The sequence below is a fragment of the Buteo buteo genome, chromosome 2 (assembly GCF_964188355.1).
Source record: "Buteo buteo chromosome 2, bButBut1.hap1.1, whole genome shotgun sequence".
Lineage (NCBI taxonomy): Eukaryota > Metazoa > Chordata > Aves > Accipitriformes > Accipitridae > Buteo > Buteo buteo.
Genome location: NC_134172.1, coordinates 6,547,827 through 6,561,013, shown reverse-complemented (window position 1 = coordinate 6,561,013; position 13,187 = coordinate 6,547,827). Strand labels below are relative to the sequence as shown.

The 13,187-nt window shown below is 47.6% G+C and overlaps 1 protein-coding gene across 1 annotated transcript; it reads left to right on the top strand.

The window, feature by feature from the left end:
• The first annotated feature begins 344 nt into the window (after window positions 1-344).
• LOC142028566 (elastase-1-like) lies at window positions 345-7,888 on the top strand. Its single transcript, XM_075022407.1, has 8 exons — window positions 345-390; window positions 3,154-3,257; window positions 3,406-3,515; window positions 4,302-4,433; window positions 5,096-5,232; window positions 5,355-5,500; window positions 6,970-7,119; window positions 7,862-7,888. The coding sequence occupies exons 1-8, from the start codon at window positions 345-347 to the stop codon at window positions 7,886-7,888; spliced, it is 852 nt and encodes a 283-aa protein (XP_074878508.1).
• The last annotated feature ends 5,299 nt before the right edge of the window (window positions 7,889-13,187 follow it).

Sequence of the window (13,187 nt, the reverse complement as noted above, 5' to 3'; positions counted from 1 at the left end):
CATATATGTAGAGCTCAGAGCAAAACACAGACAGTCCCTCAAGAGCTCTATGCTAAAACAATGCCTGAAGTGGAGAAATTCTGAAAACAGCTGTAATTCATCACCCTCGGTGTAATTTATTTCTCCTTTGGGCATTACAACACAGCCCAACATCAAAGCCACTCAGCTGCAAAACGAGTCTGATACCAGGCACATTGCTGTAGACGACAGATTATGGACAAACAATTACTCAAGCTAAATGGCATGATGTCCAAAAGGAGAATAAACAAACAACAATGTTCTTCCACAAAATTGTATGTAGGGAACACATAAAGTCTTTGGAGAAATAAATTAGCAATAGAAAAATGAGTGAGCTGGCCAGGTCTAACAAGGATGATGAATGTAGTGAAAGTGAGTGAAGAGACTGTTTGGCCAGGAGGCCACTTTCTGACCTCCTAGCCAAAACTAACTGGAAGCTAAAAATGATCTATGATGTAAGGAGGAAAAAGTGTTCAATGACTTAAAGAAGGTCTCAGTGCTGAAATATCACACTGAACTTTTTATGGCTTCCAGTAAAATAAAAAGGATTTGTTAAAGAGGACTGTTGGGATGATATGGAAAAGGTCCTGGTCCTACTGTATCCATTCTATGGGCGGTGGATCCTGTTAGCATACCTAGATGGGTGACCCTTGCTGTCTTCTCCAGTTCATTTCCTTAACTCTTCCTTTTTTTTGCTTCACAACTGATCTTTGGCTGCAGTTCAAGTTCAAGGTGAGTTTTACTTCCCACCCATTGATGGCCTGTGTGTCCCAAGACGATTTCCCCTCATTGTGGAAACAAGTCTCTGAGCTTCCACCAGCGACAGGCATTTCTTGTTGTCTTCCTCACTGGACACGTAAAACAGCGCTGTACTTTACATTTAACTGAAGAACTTATGCATCTGCTATGCTCCTGGATAGATGCCTTAAACAATTAAAGGGATATAAATCATGATACTCCACGAATATGAAATGGTTAGGGGATTGCAGTTAATGGGGATATAAAAAAGCAAAACATACTTCCCCCTAGAAGAAAGTTATCCATTACATTTTCTTCTGAAGTGCTACGTCAAGGCCACTGTCAATGATGGGATGCAGGTCTTGGCAATATGAGCTGGTGCCTCCTCTACCCACTGCCTGGCACAAGCTGCTTTCCAGCAGCTTGGCCGAAAAGGACCTGGGGTCCTGGTGGACACCAAGTCAAACATGAGCCAGCAATGTTGCCTTGGGACAAATGAGGTGAATGGTACCCCGGGCTCCCCAAGGCAAAGCATGGCCAGCAGGTCGAGGGAGGAGATCATTCCCCTCTACTCAGCACTGGTGGGGCCACATCCAGAGTACTGGGTCCAGTTCTGGGCTTCCCAGTACCAGACAGACATGAACATACTGGAGAGATCCAGCAAAGGGCCACAAAGACGATGAAGGGACTGGAGCACCTCTCCCATAAGGAAAGGCTGAGAAAAAACGAGCTGGGACTGTTCGGCCTGGAGAAGGGAAGGCTCAGGGGGGATCTCATCAATGTATACAAATACCTGAAGGGAGGGTACAAAGAGGACAGAGCCAGGCTCTTCTCAGCGGTGCCCAGTGACAGGACCAGAGACAATGGGCACAAACTGAAACATAGGAGGGTCCATCCGAACATCAGGAAACACTTTTCTACTGTGATGGTGACTGAGCACCAGCACAGGTTGTCCAGGGAGGCTGCGGAGTCTCCATCCTTGGAGATATTCAACAGCTCTCCAGACATGGTCTTGGGCAACCAGCTCTCAGTGGCTCTGCTTGAGCAGTGGGGCTGGACCAGATGAGCTCCAGATCTCCAACATCAATCATTCTGTGATTATGAGACCTTTCCCATTCCTCAGAGATAGCCCAGGTTCCTTCCCACTGCAGCATCCCCCTTGGCCATGGCCCAGCTCCCTACCTCCCCTCCTGCCACTGAGAGCCAGCGGTTGGAGGCAAGCAGAGGAAAACTCCTTCAGCAGGGAGGAGGGAGCAGAAAAGGATCCTAAAAAAAAAGAAAGGATCAGCATGTCCAGCCAAGGTCAGCTGAAACATGTCCAGCCAAGGTTGAACCACCCTCCGTGGTTACACGTCTCCCTGTCTGCTATTGCTCTTTTTATCTAGTTGACAAAGATCAGTTCATGTTACATGGAGCAGAAGACAGCTGGACTGACAGATATATTTCTGACAAGGGAATACAACATGTATATCAGTAATTGCTCGTCTGAAGTGTTGGCTTCTTGAGCCTGGGTTTGTGCTGCTTTGTTTTTGACTCGATCTGAGAGCACTCCACATTTATCAGTTTTTTTCTGCTTCATGGCCCTGTGGGAACTATGCAGTGTGGAGGTGTTTGTGTAACCTTGGGCTCTAGCTTGAACAGGTCGCTGGTCCCCCTTTTTTCCCACATTTTTTCCAACATTTTTGATCAGTTTAATGAGTTATGAGTATAGATAAATTTTATTAATTACAAATTTAGACGTAGCTTCTTATCAGATATTTTAGTATAAAAAGAATTTTTCTTGGCAAAAATGCTGCCACTTCATTAAAGATGCTTCAGTTTCTGGTTCTTCTTAGTTGCCTGGGTAAGTTGCAATTGAAGTATTTGAGCTGGGAAAGGGTGAACCTCTCAACCTCTAAGTGGTGCAGAGTAGAGCATATCAATTTTTTTTCTCTGCAGTTACTGTGCTAGGGCAAAACCTAATGTGGACACAATTATTCTGGCTGGAAGGGTTTTTCTCTGTTGTGGGAACAAGATCTCCATGAGAAAGATTTGGTAGTTCTCTGGGGGAGGGGAGGGGAATCCTACACCCCAAAAGAAAAGGGATTTAGGTTGGCGCACAACCACCTGGCAGTTAGGGTGGGGTTATAGGGAGTATGGGAAACAAGTCAATTTTTATGAGAGCTTTGCACCTTGAAGCATCTTTAGGGTATTTTTCAACCATGGAGGCTTTAAAGACAGCCTCCAGGATGGAGAGCGATCACAGCGTCGCCACGTGCAAGTCTCAATCACTTGATCCTTCAGACTGGCTTAGCTGGCTGCCCCGCGCAGCACAAGTTTCACTGGCAGTAACCCAGTGACTGATGCTCATTAGGAATCCACATGACAAACGGCGCTCCTTTTTTTTTGTACGGTTAGGGGCAATCTCTGGAAGTCCCCTCAAGGATGCTCTTCAGGAGGATGTGCTGACAGGGCGAGTAATTGGAGGCCACGAGGCCGAACCACACATCTGGAAGTGGCAGGTAATGCTGGTGTCTTATACTTGAAAAAAACCTTATACTTGAAAAAAACAGTGAGAAAATGACACCTTCCGCTGTCCAAAGCCACACACATCATTTCTGCAGAGGCACGGCATGGCTTGGGCGTAAAATATATTGTCATTTGATCCAGGTATCGCTCCAGGTTGCTTATGCCGACTACCCTGGGTACTACTCTCACATTTGCGGTGGAACCCTTATCAGTGGCAAATGGGTCATGACTGCAGCCCATTGCCTCAGCATGTGAGTAGGATAAAAAGTGTTAAAACTCCGGTTCTTGCTGCAGGTGGGAGCCAGACCCTTCTCATCCTCTGAGCTCCCCACTGGTGCCGTTCCTCGCACAGCTGGACATCTCGCTGCACACTTAATCAAGGGAACTGGAAAACTCTGTTTGCTTTAGCCTTGATTTTACATATTAATTGCTGACTTCCTGGGAGTGGAAATCTAGCTGACTGCTGATTTGCATAAGAGGAGGTGGATTTGCATGGATGTGAGCATTTCGAATGGGTTTGCATCCTGAGAAACCTGCGCAGAGGTGGACAGATTGAACAAAAGGCACGTTTTCTCACTGGTCATGTTGTACAATTTGCTCTGCAGCATGTCTAACATGCACCGCCTAAACAATACAGCGTGACACCAATAAGCAAACACTCCTCTTTAATTACTCATGCCTTTAGTGAATGTACTTACAATAAAGTGTAACAAGCTGATTCTTCACACTCTGTTTCAGACAGATGCAGAGATGTAAAATGAACGTTCTCGTTCAAGACCAAGCTCAGCACTCTTAGCTGATGCTGCACCTTCACTTGCTTCGCCAGCAAATTGCAGGCAGCATTTGCCTAATTCATAAGACCATTTAGCTACAGTCCATTGAAAATCCTCCGGTGGAAGGTGGTTTAGAAATTATTACATGGGTGGAAGGTCTCAGTGGTGCAGGAATTACACTGCAAAGCTAGAGGTGGGGAGTAGTTTTTACGTTACATTTACATTACATTTACATTCGTCACATATTCTGTGATTCGTTTTCAGGCCACCAGGATCAACCTACCGAGTGGCTCTGGGTGAGCACAATCTCCTGAAGGAGGATGGCACCGAGTACTATATTGGTGTGGATAGTGTCTTCATTCATAGTGGCTGGAATCCCAACCACATCGCCAATGGGTAATTATTTTGAATATCATCAGATGGGTGAATGGTACTTAGCGCCCTGTCCCTCTAGCGTTTATGTGGATTTTCAGTCCAGTTCCCAGTGAGACTGGATTTGTGGGAAGCACTGGAAGGTGATGCAATGGAGATTTTCCAAATGTTCTCCTCTCTTGGAGGTGTCACACGGTGTCTGTGTGGATAACCTTAGCCCTGTTTTGCCCAAGATCGGTGAAAGATGGACCTCACAGGCAAATCCAGGACGTACAGCAGATTCTGCAGCTTGCCAGCTGTCACACCACTGTTTGCATCTGATGAAGGGAAGCCAAGAAGGAAATGCTGAGGGACTATTCTAAATCCCCCCTCGGAGCCATGCCTGTGCACCCAGGGTCCACCAAAATTCACTCTGAGGTTGGGTGCTTCCGAAGGAGTAGGAGATTTTTGGGGAGGTGTTAGCCCTCTATCAGTCTGTACCATGGCCCCTTCTCTCTTAATTGCTCATATTTTCCTGTCACCTGTGATAGCTATACAGATTAATTAATGAGGTTTGCAAGGTGCTTGTCTATCATCGTGCCGGAGGCCAGAGACCTGTATAAGTGACAAAATGTGAGTGAGGACGTCTGGTTTATGACTACTTCAGGATTTTCACTAAAGAGTCTTTTACCTGTATCCCCTCTCAGCTACGACATTGCCCTGCTGCGCCTCGAGTCTCCTGCCTATGACAACGGGTTCGTTGAGCTGGCACTGCTCCCACCTGAAGGAGAAATTTTGCCCAATAACTATCCCTGCTATCTTACCGGGTGGGGTGTCGTTAGCGGTAAGTAAAGGGGAAGGAGAAGTGGGACCACTGTGCAGGTAAGGCTGCACGAGGCAGGGTCCGGGCGTCCCTCCTCAACCGCTGGAGTTCCTGGACCAAAAATCTCGCCCTTTCTCTGCTAGTGGATGGCAGCGGCACGGATACACTGCAGGAGGTGATGCTGCCGGTGGTGGACCACGCCATCTGCTCCCAGGACGACTGGTGGGGATCTCAAGTAAAAACCACTATGATCTGTGCGGGTGGAGACGGCGTGAAGGCTGGATGCAGTGTAAGATCTGTTATTATCAGAGGATTTTTCAAGCTCCCCTCTTTCTCTTTCCTTCCTATCTGACCTTACCGGTCCTTCAGCTGGGACCTCTTTGTGCCATTTCTCCACCTGCAATAGCTCTCCTGCAAATCCCGTCCCCTTTGCTGCTTTTTGCTGAATATTTTCTAAACCAGACTGCTCGACATTCCCCCATCTCCCCACAGAGCAGCCAGCAGAGGGAAAACCTCCAGATCCTCAGGGTGCATCTCTCCCCTCGGATTTTGGAGGGGAGATTCGCCCTTTCTTCCAGCAGCATGTCCCATTGACCAGATCCTGGAGGCTAGGTTCAGACTTTGGCAGTCCCCACTGCCCTCATCCCAAGGATGAAATCTTACCACTCCTCCAATGTTGCTGTCACGTTGCACCCCGGGCCAGGCAATGCTCCCTCCTGCTTGTCACCCTTCTCCTCCCCAGCCACTTTGCTTACATGGACAGAGGTTGCCGCAAGTTTTGTCTATATCCAACTGCACCATCTGGCCCAGGTTTAGGTGGAAAATGAAGATGCTGTGAGGTCCCCTTCATCCCAGGGGCTCCAGGTGGTCCCAGCATCAAGGCAAGGAGGTTTGGCATGTGAAGGCAGGGGATACCTGTTACCTCTGCCTGTATTCCCTTCACTGCAGAGGTGGCTTCTGGTGAAAGAAACCAGGCAGAGCCCTTAAAAATTAACATATTTGTATGTTAATATATACGTAACATATTTGATTATGTAAATATGTGGATATAATAGAGAAACATACAGAAATAAAGCAGGTTGTACAATTATACATAGTACAATTATTAGTATAGTGTAATTATAGGTCTAGAGATATTTAGTGTATTTTTTCGTGTGGTTTAATTATGGCAGAACCTTGTTACAAATCGGGTTTTGAGCCAAGCAAGAGCCTTTATCTCCTCACATATTTTATCTCGAGTTGCTTTCTTTTTCACTACCTTAACTTCCTGGGATGCTTTGAATATACTTGTTTGCAAAGAACAAGGGCAACAGCGTTTCCCTTCTACCTGGTTCTCTGTAGCTGGAGAGTGCAGTGATTTTTTAACAGAGATGCTGTGCAGGTGGACCTTGCTGGGAAGGATTATGTGTGACGCAACATGCGCTGGACCATTTGCTTACAGTCACTATCTTTGCAATGCTGGTGGTAAATTCAGGTTTCAGCCCTTCCTGGGGTGTGTATGTATATGTATGTGTGTGTTTGTGTCTGTGCATGTAGATTGAGATAATAAATAGCAGGTCTGATCTTTGCAACACCTTGGGAGGTGCTGGGCAGTCTCTGCTGGGGAGCAATGAGCCCTTTGCAAAGAAAGCAGCACAAACTTTTATTTTCATGTTCAGGACAGTGATTAACTAACTAGTGCTCCTCAATCCTATCCAGTCATTCCTCAATTACTGAGATAATTTGGCTTAATATGTTCCTCTCCTTCTTCTGATCCAGGGGGACTCCGGGGGCCCTCTCAGCTGCTACAAAGACAATAGCTGGCAAGTCCACGGGATTGTCAGTTTTGGGCTGGTTCCTTACTGTAACACCTACAAGAAGCCAACAGTCTTCACACGTGTGTCAGCCTACTTGGACTGGATCCGCGGCGTAAGTTGCTTAGTGCCTGCGAGGTAACCTCATGCATCTCCCATAAAGGCAAGGGAGTGCCAGAGGAATCAGAGTCTTTCATTTATTAAACCATTAGGAGTTGAACTGGGAGATCTGGAGAGGTCTAAAATCAGGATATTTGGTGCTACTTTTGGTGCAGTCAAACAGTTTTAAGGAAGGAGCTGCTGCCTTGGAGCTGAAATGCTCTGCTGAGGACAAGGGACAAAATTCAAGCCAGGCAGGAGCTGGGCTCTGTGCCCAGAAAATGACCATCACCATCACCATTCACCCAGACAAAACCTTGCTGCAGGAAACCGCTGAAGGATTTAGCTGGCCGGTGAATGGGAAATGCAGCAAACATAAAGCATCTCTACAAGTGCAAGTCCTGCAGTGCCGCGCTATGCGCTCTCAGCTTTACGTTTGGGAATGAGCAACGAGTTCTTTGCTCCCAGAAAAAATGTCTGGCACAAGGAGCAGCTGTTTCCCAGGCACAGGGGATGGTTTTCTTGAAATGCTGTTGTAAACCGTGGAGCCCGCTGGAAAGAAAAGTGTGGAGAGGTATTTTAAATCACTGCAAGGAAGAGGGAGGCGACTGCGGTCCATAAACCTTTCTGAGTGGGAACAGATTGTTAGAGCAGTCCCCTGGCCCAGCTGGGAACAAGCCCTTCTTCAGAGCACTTATGTGGGATGGAGATGTGTTGTTCTGACTCTGTACTGAATTCACCTCTTTTTTGTTTTCCAGACTATAACGAATAACGGGGGCTTCTAGAGAAGGATCAGCTGGTGCGTGAATATGAGAAGAGCTAGAATGAAGTATATCTGCTTATTAACCCACCTCTTGTCCCTTCTACGCCTGTTTTGGCTATCAATAGCAAGGTTTGGCTGAGAGTATAATAAAGTATCAGGGACTGCAACCAGTGACCTGTTGCTGTGTTTGCTCAGCCTTAGGCACCGGCTTAGACCTCATCGGCAGGGAAGGAAGCTCCAGCAAATGCTGCATCCTGTAATGACAATATAAACCGACGACGGCATCCTTAACTTGGGGCTGGGCTGTGGGCAGCGAGCATGGATCTTCAGGGTTTTAATTCGGGCACCAAGCCCACCCTGCAGAAAATGACCATGATGGGTTTTTCTTGCTGAGGGATTCCTTAGGGATAACCCCACCAGCAGTGAAGGTGGCCAACTCCGTGCTTGCAGGTCGGTAGGAGCAGAGCAATGGTGTGACGCTGCTGGGGACAAGTATAAACTGGGAGAGGAGTGGCTGGAGAGCAGCCCTGCAGAAAGGGAACTGGGAGTGCTGGTCGACAGCCGGCTCGATAGGAGCCAGCAGGGTGACCTGGCAGCCAAGAGGGCAAACCCCATCCCGGTGTGCGTCAAACACAGCATAACCAACCGGTCAAAACAGGGGATTATCCTGCTGTATTCAGCGTTGGTGTGTGTTGTGTTAGAGGGTAAAGAAGCCTGGCAGAAAATAAGCCCCCTTGCATTCCAGCTTGTCCTCAGATGTTAGAGGGGCTGGGGGTGGCTAGGCTTAGATTCTGAGTGATGCCCAATTCGACGCTGTAAGTCCGGTCGCGTTCAATATATTGAACTACCATGATCACGGATGCACAAATAGCGCAATGTACCTTCAGTCTAGTCGCATTCGATGAATTAGCATGGCCAGACTTAAGAATTTTGTTCGCGTTCACTGAGAACTCTCACGGCTAGATTAATGAATAGTACAGTTTATTAAAGCAACAGAAGTGCAGATTCTTTTGGCTTGCTGGTGATAAATACACTGTCTGCAAAACATGTGCAAGTACCAAGAATATGAATAATACAGCTTACTACAAACGCGTTAAATGTCGGAATAACTCTATAGAGATTTCTAAGTTTCCCGGGGAAGCACTCAGTATAACTGAGTGTTCAAATCTTTCTTAACCAATAGGTGTCCCTATGGGGGGGGAAGAGAGGTTCAGCCCGTCGAGTGATCCCAGAAGTCAGCGATGTCCTCCCGAATTGTCTACAATGGTATCTTCCCTAACATTCCTCTTCTCTTAAGCCATTTTATTCTCTTTTCTTATTTTTAGGTGGAGCTTGAGTGACTCTAGTCACACAGACCTTTATTATGATCGGTACAAAATCTCCTCACTTTACTTTTAAAGGTATAAGCCAGAGAAATTCAGAGCACATGCTCAGTGAGGGGTGGTCGCACCTTGAAGGTGGGTAGCCTTTAGAATGGAGGTGTGTTTTGGTATTATAATTAGATTATAATGAGTAAAGTTCACCCAGAGGCCATGATTTTGACAGAAAATGAATAACTGCTGGTTCAGGGCTGGCTCAGGGTAACAACTATGTGGTTTATCAGTTCCATAGTATCGTCCAGTTCCCATCCCTGCGGCGATATCAGAGCTCGGCCACGGCATCTCCACTCCGCTCCACCCTCCGTGTTGTTTCTCTTAGGGACAGCACACCGAGCTCCCCTGGTGTTGCTGACATCCAAGGTTGCAGGTTACGTTGCTTAGGGAATTATCACAGAACAGATTCCTTGCATATCCACCGCATTCCACCCTGAAGGTTTACCTTCCCTTAAGAGGTGGACGTGTCAATAAGTCACCTCCAGGAATTATTGCACAGTGTGGCCTCACCTGGAGTACTGTGTGCAGTTCTGGGCCCACAATTTAAGAAGGATGTGAAAATCCTTGAATGCATCCAGAGGAGGGCAACCAAGCTGGTGAGAGGGCTGGAAGGCAGGTCCTGTGAGGAGCGCTGGGGACTTTGGGCTTCTCTTGTTTGGAGAAAAGGAGGCTGAGGGGCGACCTCATCGCTCTCTACAGCTTCTTGAGGAGGGGAAGTGGAGAAGGAGGTGCTGATCGCTTCTTCCTGGGATCCAGTGAGAGGACGCGTGGGAGTGGTTCCAAGCTGCATCCAGGGAGGTTTACACTGGACAGAAGGAAGCATTTCTTTACCAAGAGGGTAGTCAGACACTGGAACAGGGTTCCTAGAGAGGTGGTCGATGCCCCAAGCCTGTCAGTGTTCAAGAGGCATTTGGACAGTGCCCTTAATAACATGCTTTAACTTGGTCAGCCCTGAATTGGTCAGGAAGTTGGACTAGATGATCGTTGTAGGTCCCTTCCAACTGAAATAGTCTATTCTATTCTATTCTATTCTATTCTATTCTATTCTATTCTATTCTATTCTATTCTATTCTATTCTATCAGCAGCCAGCAGAAGTTTTGCTTGCGGAACTGAGTTCTCTTTATATTCCCAAACAGCTTCAATACTGTGCTGCTCATACAGAGGGCATCTGCCTCAAGTGTATTGGAAAACTCAGCTCATAGAAAGCACAATCCATCTAACTTATTCTTAAATTCACTCTGTGCAGGATGATTTTTTTTTTTTTTTTAGTTCGTTGTCTAAGACTAGATGCACAGAAAAAGGCATTTCTGGAGGGTGCTTTTCTAGCGAGGAAGCAATAAATTTGGTGTAAAACAATCCCCTGCGCTGTCAGGCATGCAGGGGCCCATACGCCAGCCAGCTGGGCAAGCCTATCTGCAGTGCGTAACATTTCCAAATAAAAGCCATGTTCCTATTAGACACGCAGTAAAGGGAGGGAAGGAGGAAGGGAGGGAGATGTACGTGCACAATAAAGCAAGATTTGTCTTTTGATGAACTACAAACCCGTCTTCTAGGAATACACAGGGAATCCCACAATGTTGCCTGTCCCCCTTTTGGTATGTATGAGATGAGCATTTATGAACAAAGGATTTCAATTTAGCTCTTTTTCCATTTTAAACTACCTAGGTCCCATCTCTCCTAAAGCCTGCACACACCCAGGGGATAGCAGTATTTTTTGCAAAATCCTCTCTTTTTGGGGAATGTGCATTTCTTCTCTCCAAAAGCCACTAGAGGGCATTGGCAAACCAAAGGAATACGTGATACGGTTATCACCGACTGCTGAAGAAGTTTTGTGGGCCGAGAATGATAAAATTACATGTCCGCAGCCTTGCACTCTGTCCTTCGTGTTTGCTTGCAGACACACAGATAAGCAATGACACACAGGAGCTGCTTTTCGCTGCCGTTATCCAAAGGTCCGATCTGCAAACAGATAAATCTTCCTTATTACGGCAAGCGCAAACGAAAACGAAACCAGCCCCGCTTTCTTTGAGGCTTGTAAAGGAGTGGAGTCCCAGCTGTATTTTTAGCTCTTTGCTTTATTGGACTGCACTTGGCAGTGTCTCCTGGGTGCTCAGGAGTTTGGCAATTCTCCTCTTCTGACAAGTTAAAACCCCCCTGAATCTCAGCTCTCCTGCCCCTTAATATTACTGAGTGGTTTTTGCTCCTTTTAAGACAGCATGTGTGATTTCTGCTGCTATATCAAGTTCGAATATTTAACTTCTCCTGAAAGACCCTGGATCTGTTAGTCTCGGTGATGGAGTAATGTCCCTTAGAAGAGCACTTAGCAGCCAAGTGACAGGAGCATGCTGGCATCTGAGATCTCGGCCTGGCTATAATAAGCTTTTCCCTTTGAGTTTCAGAAGGAATTAAAAAGACACAGATTGAAAGCTTTGGGAAATGAGATTTTTTTAAAGGCAGCCCCTCAAACCACTTCCAAAAATTACTCAGATGCTGAGAAGTGAAGTGGTGGAGTGCCTGGTGGTTTTGCAGTGCCTGATGCCTGGGCAGGGCGTCTAATTCTGTGTGCTTGGTGCGTGGGCCATGGGGGTTTTGGGGGATGGCACATGGGGTCCCAAATTCTCATCAGCCTCCATCCCTGGCCTGGCCTGAGCAGAGCTGGGAACCGTTGGGGAAGTTGCTCCTCCCTGGGCCAAAAGCATTCCCGGGACCGCGTTAGCAATTTAATGAGTACGCACGTGCCTTGCCACAACCCAAAATGCCACAGCCGTCCCCTGTTCGTCCCCTGAGGTGACGGAGTGACACCCTGTCCCTGCTTCTGCCCGCAGCCGTGTAACCCCCCCTGGTCTCCACGGGGCAGCCGTGGCCATCGGGTGCTTGAAACCTCTTGTCACAAGCTGCTCCGAAAGCCAGGCTGGACAAGGCTCCTTTAAATCTTTCCTCTGCGTGAGCAAGTCCTGGACCTGTTTCTGCAACAGCCAGGACGAGAAACATCAGGCTGCACCCGCAGGAGCCGGAGAATCAGGTGCTGGAGACGTACAGCTCTAATTCAGGGTCATTATCACGTCCCTGGTGCCAAGAGGAGCGTTTCTTTCTGCGTTTCGATGACAGGAACAGCTTGTGCTGCTCAGCCGTGATTTATTGCGTAGGATAAGAGGGAGGCGATAGCCTGGCAGCATGTGGAGAGGGTTTGTGTGCTTCTCCTGTGCCTCATTTACTTCTCACTATCCCAGAGCCTTGCTAGAGCTGCTCGTTCCGCAGCGCTGCTGGGCAAAGCTGTGATCCCAGGAACACACCTTGGGAAGCCTATGGAAAAATGCAGTGTTTCACGCGGGTTTTACAGCGTGAAGAACCTAGGTGACACAGCGATAGAATATCCAATGGTATGGGGAAAACAAGGCTGGGCACAGTACTATAGTGCTCATATATAATGTTCCCATCCTTTTCTCCAAAGCTGGGTGGTGACGATGGAGCTAAATCAGGGAGCGAACTAGATTTTGGAAAACTGGTGCTCCCCACATCTTTATGGGGAGCAGAAAAAGGAGACAACTGCAGCAACAGGAGCCTTACCTCTTGAGGCTGGTCCCACCATGTGTAGGGTGCTCCGGTGAGGTGTAGGACTGGCTACAACACCTTGAGCTATTTGGGGAGGTAACGCCGTAGATGCTTTGAAACACAGTTCGGGGGTGCAGGAACCAAATACAGTGGTCAGTGCTGCTGGGAAGGTCTGAGGACATCCCATCCCACCCCATCCTGCTGGGTCAAAGGGCCACAGCTCCCCTGAGGTCCCTTATCATCTCCACCAGCCCCATGGGGATGACTTCATACCCTTGAGCATCTCAACTGGCCCAAAACACAACAGAGCTGGGGAGCTTTTAAGTCACACGGAGCTAAGCTCAGCAATGAGGCCCTCAGTCACACCACAGCTGAAGAGAGATGTTCTGGTTATA

Coding starts and splice junctions, on each gene's coding strand:
- LOC142028566 (XM_075022407.1), top strand. CDS start 345: ATGAGTGAGCTGGCCAGGTCTAACAAGGATGATGAATGTAGTGAAA. Junction 3,258..3,405: donor CACACATCTGGAAGTGGCAG/GTAATGCTGGTG, acceptor CATTTGATCCAG/GTATCGCTCCAGGTTGCTTA. Junction 5,233..5,354: donor CGGGTGGGGTGTCGTTAGCG/GTAAGTAAAGGG, acceptor TTTCTCTGCTAG/TGGATGGCAGCGGCACGGAT.